Source organism: Lolium perenne, chromosome 4, assembly GCF_019359855.2.
Source record: "Lolium perenne isolate Kyuss_39 chromosome 4, Kyuss_2.0, whole genome shotgun sequence".
NCBI classification, from domain to species: Eukaryota; Viridiplantae; Streptophyta; class Magnoliopsida; order Poales; family Poaceae; genus Lolium; species Lolium perenne.
The window spans coordinates 200249485-200270039 of NC_067247.2; the positions used below are offsets into that span (position 1 = coordinate 200249485).

The window sequence follows — 20555 nt, forward strand, 5'->3', positions numbered from 1 at the left end:
GTTGCTACAAGGGGATGGAGGTCTTGCTACATGGGGCGGCGGGCTTTGCTACCAGGTTTTTCTACAAGGTGTGGCCGACCTTGCTACCGACGGTGGGTGCTACAATGGGCGGGAGGCCTTGCTACCTGTGGTGGACGCCTTTGCTGCGAGCGAGGGGGTCTTCTCCGGCGACGACTTCTCCGGCTACAACGCCTTTTGCTGCAAGCGGTGGGGCGCTCTGCTACCCGTGGCCGAAGGCGCTGCTACAAGGGATGTCCAGTGTTGCTACCTAGGAGAGGATGTCTTCTTCGACGAGGGCGATTTTTCCGGCGACAGCGTCTTCTCCGGCGAGCACCTTCTCCAGCGACATTTCGGTTAGAGAAGGGTGGCATGGATATGAGTCTATGGAGGACAGAGTTTTCCGTGGGAGAGAAGAAGAGGGGCGCGGGGTGGGTCGTCCGTTCACTTCGTTGACCATGTACTAGGGACACGTGTCGCCTGCAGGACCCGGGGGTTGGGAATTCTAATCCCCCGGGGGACGCTCAGCATCGTCCCAAAAAATAACAACATAGAAGACAATACGTGTCAGCAAACCAGGCACACGTAAAATAAGCCCAAAATTTCCTTAAAAACTGAAGTTATTACCCTATAATATACTGTAGTAGTTATAGTTATTGCTCTCAAGTCTCATCCGAGTACTTGCATTTGATCGAAGATTGCATGCCTCAACTGCTAAAAAACAAACAGAGTGCTGGTTTGCTCGATCGAGTGGGGTTCCGACATGTTTCCACATGGGGTTCCCCATTCGTCTCCAGTGGCGGCATCGACGACCCCGCCTCGCGCTGCAGCCGCCGTCATGCCGCTGCGCCACCCATCTTCGCACCCCGTCGACTCCTCCTCTTCCTCAATCCCCTTCATCCCCTTCTTCCTGCCGTCTCCAACCGTGGGGCACCCTCCGCCCCGTCGCACCTTGCCCCCCGACAGCGAGGAATCGGGGCGACGCCGGGGATGCTGCTTCCTTCGGGAGGATCCTCAAAGATAGAAGCTGAAGGCCCGCCGCGCCTTGCACTGGAGGCATGGAGCTCGCCAAGTCCTCCACCCCCCAGATGAAGCGCATCATCAGGTGACCATTTGTAGCCTCCACCTCGCTTACTTGGCCTGATTTTGAGGCGAGATTCCAGGTGATTGATTCCAATTTTTCACGGCCGCGTTACTGGAGCTTGTGTCGAATCACGAAATGGTGACGTTTGTGCGCGATTTTTTGGTCTCTGCAGAAATTCGGGCCCGATGTGCGGAAATGAAGTAGGAAAAGTACAGCTCGGTGGAGGAGAAGGAGGAGGTGGCCATGGAGGAATGGAAGTGGAAGACGTGCGTGTTCGCCATCACCTTGGGCATGCCGGTTTCCCTGCTGCTGCTGGTCAACATGTGTTGGAGCACCATTACCGCCGCCTCGCGCTCATCGTCATCGACTTCAAGAATGTCCGATCATGCCTCGAGAAGATAACTAACCAATTGCTTCTGCTTCAGGTGTATATCTGTCTGTCTGCAGTTGAATTGAATTTGAGATTAGCCACACATGTGCAGATTTTACTCTTGTTTACATCATATTAGGGAAAAAAAAGTTAGAATGTGTACTACAGAAGATTAAATTTTCCACTGTGCTCTTTCTGGCACTAAAATTCACACTCCAATTACCAGTTGCATCTCATAATAGTTAAAAATTGATTGAAAGCTTAACATATCGGTCTAACCAATGGTTAGTTGCAATCCCAGAGATGGTAGTTCGGTGATGTTTATCTGTACCCTATTGTTGCTTACTGTGGCGTTGCTGGCAAACAAATTTCAGGTCTCATACCTACTGCTGCGGGGTGTTCATCACCGTCGACTGCTTCAGTAAGACCAGCACTCCCAGCACATTTTGGGAGTTCATGCCTTCATGGAGCCCTATGCGCGCATCAACACGCTGACTGGGTAGTCATCCTTTTGTTGGGGATCCTTTTCCTCTCTAGCGGGGCGTCGAATAGCCCTATTGGTTAGTTCTTGTCCCTCCCCATTGCTTATAAAACATACCCCACCGCAGCTCAGCTTGTCAGGTGATATAATTTAGCTCGGATTGGCTGAGTAATCAAGTCTGAAGGTATTATAGATTGGTAGCCACACTGTCAGGTCCAGAACTTCTTTCGAACCTGCCAATCATTAGAAAGAACATTAACAGTTGAACGTTTCTTTTCCAAGTCATAATTCATAACTCATGTGTGTCAATATATGCACCACTTATCTGACATACAGAATGCTCTGTATTTTGCTTCAGTCCTGCTACTCGGTGCGCGGGTGGCAGCCTCGGCAGCGCGATCTCCCCCCAGAGTAGAGACCGACATGTGGCTGCTCCTGGCCTGGGTGAGCTCGGTGGCTGGCAGCCTCTCACTCCTGGGCTCGGCGGCCAACCTAATCGTTGGGTCGAGGTAATTTTGCAACTGCCCTTCTCTTGTGTTATTGCTGAAAACTTGTGCATGTTTTAAGATCACCCTGCTTTTTTTTTCTTGAGTGATCCAAGTCTTTGAAGGTTTTTGAGTTTATGGGTTTAACTAAGTTGTGTTTATCAGATCACCTAGTTGCTTCACAGTTCACATATAGTTGCTTTTAAGCATGTCCTGAGTTGCGAGACGCACTACATGTACGTAGTTGTTTCACAGTGCACAATTAGTTGCGTTTTTTAGGATGTTCCAAGTTACTGGATGCACAACATGTTGTTATTTTACAGTGTGCGTTTAGTTGCTTTTTAGCATGTTCCAAGTTGCTGCACACACTATATGTATTTGTTTTGCAGTGAATATTTAGTTGCTTTAACCAGGGATTAGTTGCTTGTCCCATTTTTGTTAAGTTTCTTTATTGTTCCCTCTTAAGTTGTCTTTTCATGCATTAGTTACAGGTGGAAACTGACATTAGTGGAAGAACTGACATTTGTTTCGGGTCACCATATATGATGAGTTGTAGTTTGAGGGGTATCCCTATCGATGAGTTCAGCCCGACAACACACAACTAGATTAATTGCAGGTAGAACTGACATTAGTTGCAGGCATCCTATAGGATGACTGATTTGCAGTTGAGGGGTATCCTATAGATGAGTTTAGCCCGACAACACGAAACTCGATTAGTTGTAGTCAGAACTGACGTTAGTTGCAGGAAAAACCGACTTTAGTTGGAGGCATCCAATAGGATGAGTTGCACTTGAGGGGTATTTATGGATGAGTTTACCCCAACAACACTGAACTAGATTAGTTGCTTGCAGAATTGACATTAGTTGCAGGCATCCTATAGGATGAGTTGTAGTTGAGGGGTATTCCTACAGATGTGTTCAGACTGAGAAGACGGAACTACATTAGGTGTAGGCGAAACTGACATTAGTTGCTGGCAGAACTGACTTTAGTTGCAGACATCATATAAGATGAGTTGTAGTTGAGGGGTAGTCCTATAGATGTGTTCAGACCAAGAAGACGGAACTAGATTAGTTGCAGGCGGAACTGACATTAGTTGCTGGCAGAACTGAATTTAGTTGCAGGCATCATATAAGATGAGTTGTAGTTGCGGGGGTATTCTTATATTTGAGTTCAGACCGGAAAAGGTGAGAATTTCCAAGCCCCGGTAACCTGATTTGTAGCAGCACGCAAGTGGAATGGAGTTAAGAGTACTGATTCATGTGAAAACATGGACAATTGCTGAGAATATGAAGTAAATTTGGACTTATTGAACTGGATTTCTATGAACATTTGTGATTTAAGAAAAATGATGATATTGTGGTGGTTTAGTTTGAAATGTTATCCTCGGATATATTATATATAGGTTAATGCCTTTTGTAGTTATGCTAATGCGTTGTGCAATTCTCCTTGTTGTTATGTGTCCTTTATAGGTATTATAGGTTAAATCATTTTTGATTAGCTGAAATCTGTAGGAGGTTTGTGGCATTGGTGTTATTTTATACATTACCTTCTGTCTTATTACAACCCCTTCTATTAGCTGAATTGTGGAGATGGCTAACATCGTTAGTTCATGATATGTAGGTCTGGGCCATACTTCTGTCAACCTATTATTGCTGGGCTAGGATAAAACGATCGGCCATTTATAGACTGCATTGGTGCCAAGTATGTATAAGGTCTCGTCTTCTCAATATTCCATTTGATTTGGATATGTCTGTGTGCTATGTTTCATCCAGATACTTCCAGTTCCATATACATGATTTCCCACGGGCATGTGTATGATACTGAAGAGTATTATCTTTATCAGCTTTGGCTCAGTCAGAATCCTCACACGTATTTAATCAGCGGTTAAGATGGATTATTTGTCAATTGCCATCCATTTGCTCCTTATTTCTATTAAATTTACTCCACGAACTAAAAGATGGAAATGATAACTGTAAGATGTATGTAGAGTGCCTTCCCTGGGAAAACGTGGATATTAAACAGTGAAGTTCATAAAACACCAAACTAGGGCATACAATGCACTAGGAACAAGTAAATGACTTAATATTGGCCTATATATTATAAGGCAAATGATTAGGAAGGGTTGTATTGTTTCAGGGCTGTCCAGGAGCCATACATACTGTCTTGTTAATGTAGATACTACCTCCGGTCTAAAATAAGTGTCTCACTGCTCCGGATCCTTGCATGGTGCTCGTGAGTCCATGTATTAACCAGACACGGTTTGTTTACTTGAGAAATGTGTACATCATGATATGTGATATCATAAAACAAATACCTTTTGTGGTTAGTAATTTCCGTTATCTGGTTTTGTACTGCAAATTTGACGATTTGTTCAAATTTTTGTTTGGTAAAGGAACCTGAAGAACTGTTTGGGATGATCTCGCAAGCATTGCTGTCTTCTGTTGACCGTGATTGCCTTATTGTGTAAGTTCCACATATCTCAAACTCCTACATATTACTATACCAAAAATATGCATGTGTCAAACTAAAGAACCTCCAGCACGAAAATGATTGTTTGTTCTGTTTTCGCTCCTACCTTCGAAACATGCCACTGAAAGCACATGTGCCTCTGTATGTACTTTGTTACAGCACACCTTTGCAAAAATTGATTGGAAGAATTTCATTTGATTGTCATGCAATCATTGCTCTTGTGCTTTCGTTTGACCTGATGATACCGCCTGCGAGTATATGACATCGATATGCCCTCTATGATAGTTCGGACTGTTTGGTTCATGTTTTAAGGTTGCCACTCATTGCAAGTTAGCTATATCAGACCACTTAGGGTCATATACTTCTCTGTAAGTCAGTTCCTGAATTGTGGTAAGATTGCTTTAGAGTAAGCCAACCTATTATCCACATTCTCTTGCATATTCTTGATGTCCCAGCTCAGGCATGTTTGACAAATAATGTGGGTACAAGAACGAAACATGCTGGGACATCTTCACTATTTTTGGATCACACCAACCTACCATTTACTATATAGTAACCCCAGCCCCAGTATACCCATCACTTTCATTATGTCGTTACTGCATAGGAAACAAACTCTCCCACACAAATGGTGATCTTCGGTAGCATCAGCCGATCACTTTCATTGTGTCAACTTATAAAAGGCTAAAAAGAAGATGATTTGTAATAGTCCGTGGCAGTCACCTGACATGTACAACCATGCTCATGTAACTGCTTGAATCAATTCCTACAAGATTTTGACATGTTACACATAAAACTTACATTCTATTTTGGTGTCTTGTTTGCCCATGGGAGAGCGGTGGAGAAAGGAGGAGGAGAATGCTGGGTAGCTGCATTGCCTGTGAGCGCTAGAGGCCATGATGATCATGGCTTCGTGGCGACGGGATGCTGTTTCTCCGGCCAGTTGAGCTCGACCTCATGGGCACAGTCGGCGGGGCAGTGCCTCTGGGTGTGCTCTGCTGGCGGTGTCAGCGGAGGCCGAGCAGCTACTCCGGTGCCACTTCTGCCGGCACCAGTTATACAGTGCTCGGCGGGTACCAGAACACTCGCAAGGCGCACATCGACCGACAGGCGCCGCGCGGAATCCTCGTTTTAGTAAAACTAGCAAAAGTGCCCGTGCGTTGCATCGGGTAAATAAATACTAAACACTTAAGTAAACCATCCATGTTGATACTTCTCCGTCACGCGGCAGAGCAGTGTGCTCTGGTGGCAATATGGATGCACACAACCAAAAACTGAATAAGTGTTACAAGAAAGAAAAATCATGATACATCCCTTGTAGCAGCAAACCAAACACATCAAACCAGCAACAAAAATCCATCTTCTAGTCACCATCCATCGTCGATGTTGATGTTGATGTTGCTTAGTCACCATCGTCGATGTTGATCAGGTTGTCTTCTATTGATAACAAACATAATTAATTCTAAAAATATTCGATGCGAGCCCCTCGTTTGACCAACTTGTAAAACCGCAAACATGTAATGATGGTGGTCATCACTCTTTTATTTTGTTTAGATACAAATGTAAACGATCTTATAGCTAAAAATGGTTTTTATTGGCTGGCAATGAAGAATATTGTTACCACCTCCAGATGTCGCAAATTTACGACACTAAGCAGTCCCAAATATCCAACCGGCCAGCAAAGTCCAAGGCCTTTTGAACTCCAAGATTATTTTATTAAACTCTATTTTGTTGCTAAAATTATTCTCTCATTTTATCCCCGAATGAAAACTCTATTTTCTACTTAAACCACACGAATGGGCTTCCTATAATCAGCGAAAAAGCATACAAATTTGTTATAACAAAGTCCATCCCATCCAGAAGCTACATGATACAGTGGATATTTTGTGTCTAAAATAATACCACCTCGCTTAATTAAGCCAAATCGAGCTTGTTTATATACCAAAGTTTTCTGGAATCAGCAAGTCGCCTCCGAGAAAAACAAGCCGCAACACCGTTGTTATAATAATTGCAGATGGTTTTAAAACAAACAGAAAAAGAACAGGAAAATGTTTTTTTAAGAGAAGACTCCCAACCGGCCAGGGCCAGCAAGGCCCAGCCTGCCAAACTTAGCCCAGCTCAGATAGAAACCCGCCGTGCCCCTGGCCTTTTTGCATTCCCACCCTCGCCGCTCCCGCACGCATCCTAGCCCCGACCTCCCTCGATCGAGCCCGCGTCGCCTCGCTTCCCTGCTAAGCGCCTGGTCCCGCCGCCGGCAGGCGAGCCTCCGCCGTCTTCGTTCCCGTCTGCCGGCAGGACCAGCGCGTCCCCTTTTCCCTGCTGTGCCCCGCGCCCCGCCCGCGTCGCCTCGCTTCCCTGCCGCCTGGTCCCGCCGCCGGCCGGCGAGCCTCCGCCGTCTTCATTCCCGTCCGGTCGCCGCCGCCTTGGCATCGTTTCTCGCTCGACGCGTCTCCTTCGTTCCCGTCCGCCGGCAGGACCAGCGCGTTCCCTTTTCCCTGCCCCGCGCCCCGCCTCACGTACGTTTTCGTCTCCGGCGCACGCATCTTCTCTCCATCACCTCGCTCGCTCGAGAGCCCGCGTCCCTGCCTCGCCATAGACCTCCAACAACATCGTGCGCTTCGCCTCGCTTCCCTGCTCCGCGCGCCTGGTCCCGCCGCCGGCCGGGGAGCCTCGAAGTCCTGAAGCTGCTCCTCAAAGTCGCGAGTGGATCAACACAGCCTCGCGCCATCGCGCCTCCCCCTCCAGATCCCCTTGCCTGAGCTCTATTCCTTCCTCGCTTCTTCCTGCCGGCGCCACGACGAAGCTCCTCTGCACCTCGCTGATCGGCCGAGCCGGGTCAATCTCTGAGCTTTTTCCCACGTTTTCTCATCCTCTGCCTTGTTGTGAGATTCTCTAATCAGATCTTAGTAATGAGGCTTGTTATTTTCAGCGAATTTGACGTATATAAACCAGCCGTAAGCTTTATAATAAAGCGAGGTGGGACTATTTAGCAGAATATCCAGACGTGCGTCGGCTGGAACGGAGCTTCACGAGGGGCTTTTGGTTTTGGCCCATATGGCTCACGAACGCAGCTAGGTGGCCCAGATCCTAGGGCGATGGACGAACAGCCGAACCGAGAGAGACCAAACCTCGTAGGATCTAGAAAAACACGATCGAACCGGTACGGTGGTAACATCCAGTATTATGCGATTTGGTGGGAGGGTAAAACGGTCCAACGAAAAGTTGGACGAAAATTTTGGCAGAAACCTTAGCTCCTTTATTATTAGGTATAGACTAGGAAACATGCCCGTGCGTTGCATCGGGAGCTATTTTTTTTTGTTCTAAAACAACAACGCACCCGAATTTTGGCCCAAAGTCGATTGTCGCTACGGCCGTGCATGGGACCAATGGGTGGCGGAAATTATTCTGCATCGGTTCTCTAGTAGACGGAGCACCATGGGAGGGAGGACTGGGCATGAGGACCTCGAAGTCTCCTTTGACTTCCATCGCGAGCAGCCCGTCGCCCAGCTCTCCCACCTAATATGTTTCATATCTCCCAACGATCGAGTCGGGAGTGCAGCCCTATCAGACGTGACCGACCAAAATATTGAACATTTATTTCAACTTGTGGGTGACAGGTTGGGTTATTTCAGTCCAAATCTAGGAGCGATTTTAGTCCGGACGAAAAAATGGCAAAATGGGCAAAGGCTTTTTTATTACTGAAGTTATCCCCTCCTTTTTTCTTTGTATTTGGTCAAAAAAAATTAGAGAAACAAAATTAAAAGAAAAAGGCTTTTGAGTGTGAGAGAGCAATCCACCAACCTCCCCTTTGGTCTACGGCACATGGTGCAACCATAGCGCTCGCTTAGCCCGACGCACATCTCCCCTCCCCTCCCCTCACCCGGAATCTCCGCTGGCACCTCAAGTGAGGTGTCTCGGACCATCCGTGGCAGTTCTTGCTCCCCGCTCTTTTAGGCACCTAGTAGCACCATCATCGACCGCCGCTCATGGTTGAGTCCCTGTTGTGTTTCCCCGATCGCTCCACTCGCATTTGAGTGCTAGCCTCTTTCCCTCCGCTAATCCTCCTGGTCATGCTCCACTTAGCACGAGTCAATTTAGTTTAGATACACCGGGCAACACCCTCTCCTTTAATTCATATGTAGGCAACATATTTCGTCGGGCCAATTAATGGTGCTAGCTGTTGATTCACCTTGGTGATACTCCAGGAATATCAATTGTATATAAACCTAAGGTGGGATACACCCTAAGAGAACGATGTGGGACTATTCAACCCTCGAAAAGCTTAGCTTTGGCTGAAGTTGACGGCCCTATGTAATACTCTTACACGTATTGTTCATGTCACGTTGTCAAAGGGATCGGGACAGCTCTCACCCTCGAGGTCGGTGGAATATCTAAGGGCATCTCCAGTGGCGCGACGCATTTCGGACGCCCAAATTGTCCGCGGACGTCCGCTTGCGTCGCCAGGCGGACGCCAAAATAACCGCGAGGCGAAATGTCTGTTTGCGTCGGGGGCTACCTCCAGCGGTCCGATGCATTTTGGACATGCAAGTGTTTTTGTCGTGCTACTTCTTTTCATTTTTGTTGAATGAGCAAGTTTAAACGCGAAAAAGTAGTACTGAATGATGTCATGTTGCTTCAATCGAATAGATTAGGTTCAAACATATTTAACATACAAAAAAGAACAAATTTAAAAACATATAAACTAAAACTAATTTTTGGCCTTCTTGTTAGAAGGTCCTGCCTCGTCGTCCAAACTCCTGCGCCTCTTGCTTGTCACCTCCTCGTCGGAAGAGGAACTGGAGGACGACGCGTCCGTCGAGGAGTTGAAACTGGAAAAAAAATCGTCTTCGTCGTCGGTGAACAGACGATGACGACGCGCCGCCCGCGCCAGCGCCCTTGCCAGGGCCCTGGACTTCTTCCTTGCCGCCGCCTTGTCGTCCGCCGCCTCCTACGCCTCCAACCGGGCGAATTTGGTGTCGGAGTCATCCTCCTCCTCCTGCCCCTCCTCCTCGTCCTCGGCGTCGCTGCCAGCGCCGCCTCCGTCCTCCTCCTCCTCACTCGGCGTGGAGGCAGGGTCACTGGGCGTGGAGCCCGGATCGCTTGGCGTCGCAGGGAATTCCCACCAATGCAGAAATCCGGGCGACTTGCCCTCGCTCTCCGAGTCTGGCGACAGCGTGTAGTCGCTCATGGCGTGTCGGTGTTGGAGAAGAAGAAGAAGAGGAAGAAGAAGGAGGCGGTTCGACTTGAATTACCGTAGACGCAGGGGTTATAATCTGCGGGAATTAACGACGACGCGTATAACGAAGTGGCCGGCGGTTGCTCTTCCGCATCGGTTCGGCGCTTGATCGGCGCGGTTGGCGGGTTGATCGGCACGGTTGCCACACCGGCGGTTGACATACGCGCGCTTGTTGTGAATTTGAGGCCGATCGAACCTGAGTCGCTGCCATGAGGGCCCGTGGGGAAGCAAGCGGACGCTAGGCGCGACCGCGCAGCATCCGCGGAGACGTAAACCTGGCGCATATTTGCGTCGCGTTTGCGTCGCCGCGGACACCCCGAACACGATGCCTCGCCCCGTTGGAGGTGGTGTCAGACGTATTTCCGGTCCGCGCGGACGCAAACGGTCGCTCAGTTTCACCTTTCCGGTCAGCGTCTGCGCATGCCCTAAGAGCAAGAACAATAGTACCACCCGTTGATGGCTCTATAGCTAGACCACGTCACCTACAGCCCATTATATAGCTAGATCATACAATGGGATAGCTGTTAGGTTGGCTCTTAGGTGCTTTAGGCATTTAATGACTGCATGTGCATATTGAGATCCGCTGTAAGTAGTATATATGTAGCCATTCAAGCAATATGCATACATACCATCCAGATGTACCAAGGGAAACTGATTAATAAGTAAGCAACAAACAAAAGCTACATAGCACCATCCTGACTATAAATTAATTTTGATCTTCATGACAGTGAGCAAGAGACTAATGGCACACAGCACCATGGCATCAACAATTCAACATTACATGACTCTTTAGAAGAAAGCATTAGCCAAACAAAATACTAAATATGGTCTCCAGCAAATAAGATAGTAGTTTGATCTTGATGATAATAAAGGCACAAAGCCACCGTTGGAACTTTGGTAGAAAGGAGCAGCTAACCATTTGCATCAATAACCTTCAACCACTGTATGAAAAAAAAGGAAACAGAGACGGGGGTAAATATTGAGAAAGAAAGTAGAGTAGATTACCATCTCATGACAATTAAGATACATATGCTAAATCGGATCAAAACGTATGCCACATATGCTCAAATGGATCATTTTAAACTAAGAGAATGGGTAGCTGAGTATGACAAGTAAGAAAGTAGAGTAGATTACCATGACAAGTAAGAAAGTAGAGTAGATTACTATAACTAATTATGATGGCTATTTCAAAATTTATGCCACATATGCTCAATCGGATCATTTTAAAATAAGAGAGTGGGCAGCAGGAAATACCTTAGTCAGTTTTGCCAAATAACCTCTCCCTAAAACACTTCAATGCCAACACGTCCTCTGATCTCACATCTTCAGGCATTCCAGTTGTGTCTTGCATCATCAACGATCGGTACGTCTCTAGCATGACAGACTCCTTGTGATCTTTTGCTGCAAGGCATGCAAGCTTCCGAGCTTCAAGATTTTCACTAGACACACGCCTTTGTGTCTCTAACATCTCTTTGCGTCCCTCATTTGCTGCATTCTGAGCATCTACGAACTTGCTAAGCTCATCTTCAAGATCTATTATGCAACTTTCATCCTTTCTTTTTCGTTTCCGCTGCTCCTTAGCTTGCTTGCCACCCGGTGGTCGTTCATCTCGAGCATCATCTAGAGTAAAATGCTGCCCCACTTCATCATCAACGCTGAACTTTCTCTTTTCTGGCTCTAGATCTTCTAGGCGTTCCAAATATGCGTCCCATTTTGGTTGCTTTTTGAGAAACTCCCAGCAATGCTCAAACATAAACGGACCATCTTCTTTGTGATCTTCCTCATAAGTTTGCATTGCCCTCTTCTTTAAATCTACATCAGATTCTCCACTAGCATACAAAGCATTAGCCTCCTTCCAACTCGCACAAAACCATGCAACCTTTTTCTTAATTCTCCCAAAGCGATCCTTCACTTGCTTGACTAGCCTTGCCCTATTTTTGGGGGTGGTACTATTGTAGACAGCAGCAACCTCTTTCCAATATTGCTCATTCTTCTTGTAATTTGATTGGATTGGGTCGTTTGAATTATTCAACCAAGCACTGACCTACAGTATTGTAAGAAGGGGTTTATTGTTGTGCTAGTAATGTAATACATGGAGCCAGCATGCAAAAAATAAAAAACATTACCAATCTAAGATCCTCCTCTTTTGTCCATGTCAAGCGTTTTTCAGTCCTTGCACAATCACCACCATTGGTGTCATTGCCAACATTGATCGGCTGCGATGAAGTCCCATTCCCCATACCTTGTGTGTGGCTTGATGTGTTTGTAAAGTAACCGAGGAAACCCCCAGGTGGGTTAGAATTCAATCCCCTGCTCAAGGAATTTTTGGTGTCATTAACATCAGATGCAATTTTTACCAGCAGCTATTGACACTACACCATATGCAATTTTTACCAGGAGCCATTGAGTTTACCAATAGCACCAACGTTCTACAGATATGAAGTTACAGTGCTATTGCAGTTACCAGCACTAACAGTATTGCCACTAGAGTTTTAGTAATTTGGAGTTACAGCAGTATTGCCACTCGAGTTTCAGAAATGTGGAGCTAGCTGATATGGACACAACAGCCATCGCAATTAGCTGATACGTACATGTACATCTCCACCAACAAGAAATATATCTAGTGTGGAGCTAGTTGATATGGACACTGTTACCATACGAATACAAAGAACTTGAATATGTCCAGAACAAAAAATAAAGTAGTTTGAAACCAGAACTGAACATTTTGTGTCAGATCTGTAGGGATTTTCATGAGTTTCAGTAAGGTAGAACCAAATTAGCAAATCTTTTAGATACAGATTAACCAATCAAGATGGAGGCCAACTGCACATACCATGCTTGCAGATCGTACTCCTCAAGATTCTCGGCTGGGAGTGTAGGTTGTATTGTGCATCCACTTTCAGCGGGCGGTCTGCACCAAGGGGCTTGAGCTGACGAAGCGGCCATACTTGGTTGCTGTACTCCAGCGACCCAACACGGTGGGGAGGAGGACGCCATGGACTGCGATGGGCGTGGTGGTAACCAGACGCCGGGCGCATACATGGAAGGGATCCCCGGCATAGGCTGAACCGTTGGCGGCGTGACGGACGTAGCCATTGGCGGCGTGACGGACGCAGCCATTGGCGGTGGGACGAGCTGACCTGCCGACCATGGGAACTCAAGAGGCGTCGGCGCCGTTGTCCTCTTGGACTTTCCAGCCATCTCGCTGCGGGCGCCGCCGGCGGAGGCGGGCTTGGAGTCTATGGTTCTTGAGGCGATTTGGGGACAACTTTTCTATCCGGGGATTGTATTTGGCACAGGAAGGTCTGATTTGAGGGGATAGAGTGGAGATTGGCGCGGAAGAGGACGATTTGGCGCGGGAAGAAGACGATTTGGCGCGGGAAGAACTCAATTTAGAGCGATTCGTACGGGATCGAGAAGGGGAGAAGAAGCGGCGGCCTAGCGTTGGCAACTGGCTACAAGCTAGCTCTATCTCCTCGTAACCAGCGCTAGCGCCGGGCGATAGATGGAGCGCCCGCTTCGCTCTCTCCCCCTATTTCTCTCTCTTCCACGTATGATTTTTATGACGTGGCAACTCTTGTAGCCTGCTGAGTCAGCTCTATTGTACTTGCTCTAAGTCCACCCTGCTGTGTGAATTAGGTGCAACTAAACGGAAAGGCTATCGTTGCCACGTCACACTCGCAAATGAAGTTTGGTAGGCAGGCCTAAAACAAACTTGGAGCAATGCGCAGCTGTGGAGTGTCGCTCTTGTGCTTTCTCATCACTTCACCCCATTTTCTGCATCTCTACCACGGAGACACGGAGCACAACACACACACACTCTCTCTCTTCTGCTTTGACCCCCGCATTTGCTCCCTCTGAGATGTCGTCGACGGCGTACTCGGGCCGGCGAGCGGAGGCTGCCGAGGAGCTTCACCGGCAAGATCGAGCCCAAGAAGCTCGGCCTCAGCCTCCTCGCCGGTGGATGCCTCGCGCTCCTCACCTACGTCTCCCTCGCCAAGCTCTACTCGCCTGTATTCGGTGCGTACCCCGATCCAATCAAGCATTCTCGACTAGCTTTCCTTTCCGATCTAGCTTAATTTGAGCTGCTCCCCTCAGCCATGCCTCCTTTGCTTTAATTTAATTGCTCCAAGTATCGGGATGTATCTTTCCCTTCCATGAATACGAGTTGGAGCCGGTTGGTGCGTATCCTTCCACTCCGCGAATACGAAGATCGAGCCGGGGGCTTCGTTGCGTGAAAGTAACGCGACCGATTCGATTTCCAATTGATTTGAACCGACCCGAATTTGGACGGGTTTCGTTGCGTGAAAGTAAAGCAACCAATTCGATTTCGATTCCAATTCCAATTCAGATGTCCATATATTCTCAGAATTCCGGGACCCAGATCCAAACTCTGTCTCCGATTCCCTGAGCAACACAGCGAACGAAAACTCCCCGCGCGCGAGCGAAAACACCCAGCTTTCCTCGAGCCGCCGTTCGCAAAGCCGCCATGCCGAGTCGTCGCCGCCGCAACCGCAACCGCATCCTCTCCTGCGTCGGCGCAGCTTCGGTGGGCGCGCTGCTCTTTTTCGGCGCCCAGAGCAGCATCGGCCTCGGCGGCGGTACTTGGCCGCAGCAGCAGGACCAGCTCTTCCGGTCGCCGGGGCCACCGCCGCCGGAAACCCTAATGTCGATGCCGCGCCAGACGTCAGAGGCCGATCTGTCCTTCGCGCGGCGCCTACTACCCATCCGCCGCCACTCCCAGCCGCAACTCCGGGAGGATGCCGTCCTCCTCCCAGACCGGGAGGTTCTCGTCCTGTCCGCTGACCCTGCCGTGGGGAACGCCATGTGCGTCTTCCAGGGTGGGGCGTCCTCCCCGGCGCGCGCTCTCGGGAGGCTGCCGGGGCCCGGGCGCCACGCCTACCTCTGTCCCCTGCCCGGCTCAGAGCAGCCGCTCCAACCCCCGCCCCTGCTGCTTTCATCTTCCTATTCCTCCTCCTCGGCTGCTCCCCCTGCCACTGCCACTGCCCCTGCCCCTGCCCCTGCCCCTGCTGCCGATTTCCGTAAGTTGCTCAATTGGAACGAAAGTCTCGTGTTTGATTCCGCCCCTCTCCCCGGAGGCGATCTTCTCCTCTTCGCCAAGGGCACGAACCACCGCCAAGGGGTCATCAACACTGCCACTTCCAACATCCAGTGTGTCTACAGCAGAGACTCCGATGGCATGGTCGCCTCCTTCCCCGCCACCACTTCAGCCCAGCAGGTGATCAGGTGCCCCCCTCCACAGGCTCCTTTCAATTCCAGCAACCTCCATGTCACTGTAGCCCTCAACGGCCAGGAGCCTTTACCCTCACTTGCTACATACAATCCACAAAACACTGGCCTGTCTGAGACGCGTGAAAGGAAATCGATCTGTGCCTGCACAATGGTTCGAAATGTTGCCAAGTTTCTGCCTGAATGGGTGAGGTACCATGCTGCAGTGGGTGTTGAAAAGTTCTTTCTATACGACAATGCAAGCGAGGATGACCTAGCAGGCCAGGTCTCGAGTTTGAACTCTGCTGGCATTGATATCTCCACCGTGGTGTGGCCCTGGACCAAAACGCAGGAAGCAGGGCTTTCTCATTGCGCAGCCTCGAATCAACCTTCCTGTGAATGGATGGCATTTATGGACGTAGATGAATTCATGTTTTCACCAAACTGGAACGAGGTCGAGAAGCCTTCGAAATCGTTGCTCGAGTCGGTTGTTTCCGTTGATCCGGAGGTTGGCCAGATATTCCTCCCCTGCTACGATTTTGGTCCCTCTGGCCAAACAGCACATCCACAGGAGGGGGTGTGCCAAGGCTACACCTGCCGGCTGACGAGAGCTGAGCGTCACAAATCATTGGTCCGCCTTGACGCGGTGGCAGATTCGCTTGCAAATTCTGTACACCATTTTACACTAAAGCCTGGTTTCCAGAAATTGTGGACCACTTTGGCTCGCATAAACCACTACAAGTATCAAGCTTGGACAGAATTCAAATCTAAGTTCAAACGACGCGTGTCAGCATACGTGGCAGATTGGACAGATCCCGTTAACCTGCAATCCCATGACCGGGCCCCCGGGCTGGGAGTTGATCCTGTTGAACCAGTTGGCTGGGCGGAGAGCTTTTGCGAGCTTAAGGATTATACAATGAAGAAACTAAGTGAGAAGTGGTTCGGAATTGGGTCTGGAGGCCGTGGAGCAACAACAGAGTTCAACTCTAACGGTGACATTGCTCCCTCCCCCTCTCTTCCATAGCTTATAGTAGTAATATAAAATAACTAAAGCTAGTATATAAAAAACACTCAACTTGCCAAAAAAATAAAAAATATAGCCCTTAACTTGATTAGTATACACATTTTTACAAAGAATCAAGGCATGCCATTTTTACTATTTATACCTGCATATTAGAAATGTCATTGCTAACATCAGTATGTTCTCCTTGCAGTTTTTTCAGCCATTCCCTGTCAGACAGTAAACTGCACTTGTTTTCTTCAAATTGAGCTAGCTTAGGATTTCTGGCCAATGATGATATATTCTTGTTAAGCTGTTGCAAATTGACCTCTGCAGCAGTATGCACTGATGCACCATATTTACCTTTTGGTTTTATTGTTTTTTGCCACCTGATGCTCCTTTTGCTGAAAGTGTAAAATCCACAAGGCAGACACGTCAGGAATTTGTTTCTCTTTCGACTTTACTTGGTTCAAATGATTAAAAGCAATCAATCTGAGGCGGATCAAAATTTTGCATGGTCTCTTCGGTGCAAATGATATATATGAATTAATCTAAGGCATTCTTTTTTCCTGGATGTTCTTTTCTCGTGCAAAGGACGTGCATGAATCCATCTGAAACTCATCGGCTGGTAGAGCCTTGTGCAGCATAAAATCTGAGGCCAGATGTAGCTTAGCTCTTTTTGTTTCACTTTTGTTGTTTGAGGTTCAGTTCTTTTGACTGCACGGTAGTTTCTGGTTTTGCATGAGGTTATTGTTGTTTTTTACAGGTTATTGGCGTGCTCCTGTTCGGTTGGCGTCACCTGTTCTTCTGGGTGCAGGTACGGTACATTTGGGATGTTGAGTATTCATTTTTATTCTTATTCTTTTGATCTCTTGACTTGTTATTTTGCAGTTGTAGTTTGGTGGGCGCCGGTGGCTGCTGCTGCCGAATATCGGTATTTCGGTGAGCTATTTCTTTTTCTAGATGTCTAGGTTCTTCAGTATTTTATGGTTGGAGTTTTTTGCGGTTTCTGATGGATTACAATTTTCCCCTGAGATCCCACTCAATGCTTTTGTTGGGAAGGAGGCCAATTGAGAAGATGGCTCCATCTCAATGCCAATCAATTGTTACATGGGTACACATTATTCTGTTATGCAACATTCTGAAAAAATAGCTAGAATCAGCCCATTTAAAGAGTGGACCATTTTACTGTCAATATGCATAGATTAGATTACATCTGATTTTCACCGCCTGAATTGAGGCAATTTGCATTTATCAAATCCATTAACATATTTGAGATGAAATGCAGGCCATGCCTCAGCTAATTGACAGATCAAAGCTCCCAATCATAATTGACCCCGTGATCAAGAGCACGATGGACCTGAAGCACTTGTACCAAGTACTGCTCAATATCAAAATAACCTCATAATCGTTTCTTCCTTTTGCATCCTGTCTTCTTAACTAACTAGGTTGGTGTTATTCGCTACCTTTCAGGTCGCTGCAGTGGCTGTGATCTGTGTGCAGCCAGAACCAAGTTATAGGCCACTAATCACAGATGTGCGCCACTCTCTGATTCCCCTGGTGCCCATGGAGCTCGGAGGGACACTGAGGGCCACCTTGGAATCGCCTCGTGTATCACAACATCGTTCTCCCTGCTGAGAAATAAATAAAAAGAGAGATATGATCAGAACATGGTGATACAGTGGGCTTGCACCATCCAAATGTTTCAGATAGCTTGTGATGTTGAGTGCAGATTATTGTTTGTCGCTCCAGTTGCCTTCCTTGGTGCTTGTCTGAGGATGTGTTCCCCAGCCTTGTGACCTACCTATACTTGTTAGTTGGATCGATAGAGTTTTCAGGTTTGTGGAGAAGAGGATCACACATATGATATTCCTTGCTGTATAGAGAATTCATCTGTATTTCCCCCCTTCTTTTTCTTTTTCCTTTGCTCGAAAAAACTGCTGTATAGATTAAACATTTTCATACAATGAAAGAAATATTTGCCCCATTCGGTGTGCTGCATTGTGTGATTTGTGGAAGTATCTAATTCATATGCTTCTTCTTTTGATACTTTCAGCTCGGTAACTAGGTGAGTTCGCGTTCCAACCATGGATCGTGAGGTCAGTTGGGTGGCTCTTGTAATTTGTGGTACCTTTGTCCATACTCTTGTTTGTACTTTGTAGCAAGTAGTAACGTATCATCAACTCACTTGCAAGACATGCTTTTGTGTACAACTTGCAGTTTGATATTGTATCTATTTGCAGCAGCAATGTCTGTGGGTTAAACCTCCAGTTTCTCAGTGCAATTAAGATACAAGACTACCGTCTCAGGCATAGATTTGTGAAGACACTTTTTTGTTGGTTAGCACTTAGCCACAGGTTCTGGATTGTTAATGGCTGCACTAGGTATCTGAACAGCACTATAACATGTATGGATAATCTTAGAAGGTTTGCTTAAACAAGTCAACCTTGCAAGGTTACTTTAGTTGCAGGAAACAATGGCAACAAGAAGAGCAACTGACCATGTGCATATTAGGTAGGAATTTAAGATCATATCATATGGTCATAGACTCATAGGCTGCAAGAAAGAGTGTCATATGCATTGCAGCAACTTCTGTGCAATTGCATTTGGGACATGCATGCAAGTCTGGTTACATATGGATAGATTCTCGTTTGGTAGCTGGAGAATCACAGTTCATACTAGCTTTAGCAAGTGGAAGTAGAATAATGTGACCCTGTTGCTGTGTTCTAAAGCTGAATCTGTAAGGAGGATACTACACTAGTCCACAGGTCTTTCACTGGAATATGTCAATCACTTAACTGAAAGATGACTGGTGGGTGTGGTTCATGATAGGCTCCATAAAGCTCCCGCTATTATTTGACAGCTAATTTAGGCTTGCACTTTTCTCACTCGACCTCCATGCTAACAATGCGTGCTTGCCATAGATCGGAGTATATTTTTTTAGTGGAAGGCACCATGCTGCACGCATGTGTTTTGTAATTTTTTTTGGGTGGTAGTTCAGTCTTTAAAATCCCACATAGAAAGAAGTCTTTAAATGGCTGAGTGATCATAGGTATCCCACTAGTGCCTTTAGTTCTCCATTTCATTTTTTTAACTTCAAAAACCCGGTGCCAGAAGCAAAGAGAACTTGCTAGGTGCTTGCTTAGCCGTCAGAACAAGAAGGTGACGGAATAATTTCAAGCTTTTTTTGGACAATTTTCTAACCTCTTTATTCATTCGAAATCAAAGTTACATCACCCAATAGAAGAGGTAGGATAGAAGCTGCGGGATCGTCAACCTCTAGCCATTTTTGCTAACTCATGAGCTACACTATAGGCTTCCCTAGGTACATGTTCAAGCTGAATTTTGATAAAATCACATGCTAGATGGTAACGACCATCCGAAATTGGTCGCCCATTTTTCATAGTCTCAATCATTTTCATGCAGTCTAAGTTCAGGATGCCACAATTGCATCCAATAAATTGCCCTAACTCAAGTTTATGTTTCAAAGCTATAGTCTCAGCTGTCAACACATCAAAAACATGATTAATCCTCGTATTGCATCCAACCATAAAACACCCCGATTTGTCACGGATAACAACACCCGTCCTACATCTCAATTTGTCTTTATCAAACGAAGCGTTAGCATTGATCTTGACATAACCCGGTGGGGGTTTAGACCAACCAACTTTCGTGTGTTTTGTCTTAGGAATTTAGCAACTCGGTAGTTTGCTATTAAAGATTGAGGGGTTTTGTGGTACCCTCAAATGAACTAGATCCGTTCATTTTAGTTAATCCAATGGGTATTACCTTTTTCTACTACTGCATAAAAGAGGGCAAGTAGAAACTCTACTTATCACGCCCTGGAGGCAAAATCTCTAACATGCCTCAGAGATGGCCGGCCCAATAAGCCCGTCATGCCTCAGACACATTATTATTTTTTTCAGCTGGAACACTAACATTTCCCCCCACCTCCCCTCCCTCCCGATGGCAGTGGCACCACCCGCCGACACATCCGCCGGCGATGCGGCCGGGGAACGCGGGCGTGGCCTTGACTGAGGAGTTGGCCTCTGATGAGGACATCTCTATGATAGATACAACCAATACCTACAACCACATCCCAGGTACATTCGTTACTAGGAATCCTTCCTAATATATATGAGAATATGATGCTGCCTAAATCAAATGTGTTTATATTATTTAGGAATGGATCTAGCATGGACGCCAA

At 47.1% G+C, this 20555-nt stretch overlaps 2 protein-coding genes across 8 annotated transcripts; one reads left to right on the forward strand and one right to left on the reverse strand.

The window, feature by feature from the left end:
• Positions 1-711: 711 nt before the first annotated feature.
• Positions 712-18335, forward strand: LOC127295174 (glycosyltransferase family 92 protein Os08g0121900). 7 transcript variants are annotated; one of them, XR_007847583.2, is made up of 8 exons: positions 712-1102; positions 1254-1506; positions 1826-2011; positions 2291-2441; positions 4038-4118; positions 4810-4880; positions 17115-17726; positions 17822-18335. XR_007847583.2 is itself a non-coding variant. In XM_051325075.2 (3 exons), the coding sequence occupies exon 1, from the start codon at positions 14609-14611 to the stop codon at positions 16370-16372; it is 1764 nt and encodes a 587-aa protein (XP_051181035.1). In that variant the 5' UTR covers positions 13774-14608; the 3' UTR covers positions 16373-17462; positions 17637-17726; positions 17822-18335. The 7 variants fall into 7 exon arrangements, 3 of the variants coding, with proteins under 3 accessions (XP_051181035.1, XP_051181036.1, XP_051181034.1); XR_007847584.2 differs by lacking the exon at positions 4038-4118; XR_011743232.1 differs by lacking the exons at positions 712-1102; positions 1254-1506; positions 1826-2011; positions 2291-2441; positions 4038-4118 and adding an exon at positions 4179-4675.
• LOC127295176 (uncharacterized) lies at positions 10877-13675 on the reverse strand. Its single transcript, XM_051325077.2, has 4 exons — positions 12953-13675; positions 12246-12429; positions 11374-12163; positions 10877-11060 (listed from the first exon to the last, which is right to left on the reverse strand). The coding sequence occupies exons 1-3, from the start codon at positions 13318-13320 to the stop codon at positions 11375-11377; spliced, it is 1341 nt and encodes a 446-aa protein (XP_051181037.1). The 5' UTR covers positions 13321-13675; the 3' UTR covers positions 10877-11060; position 11374.
• Positions 18336-20555: the final 2220 nt, after the last annotated feature.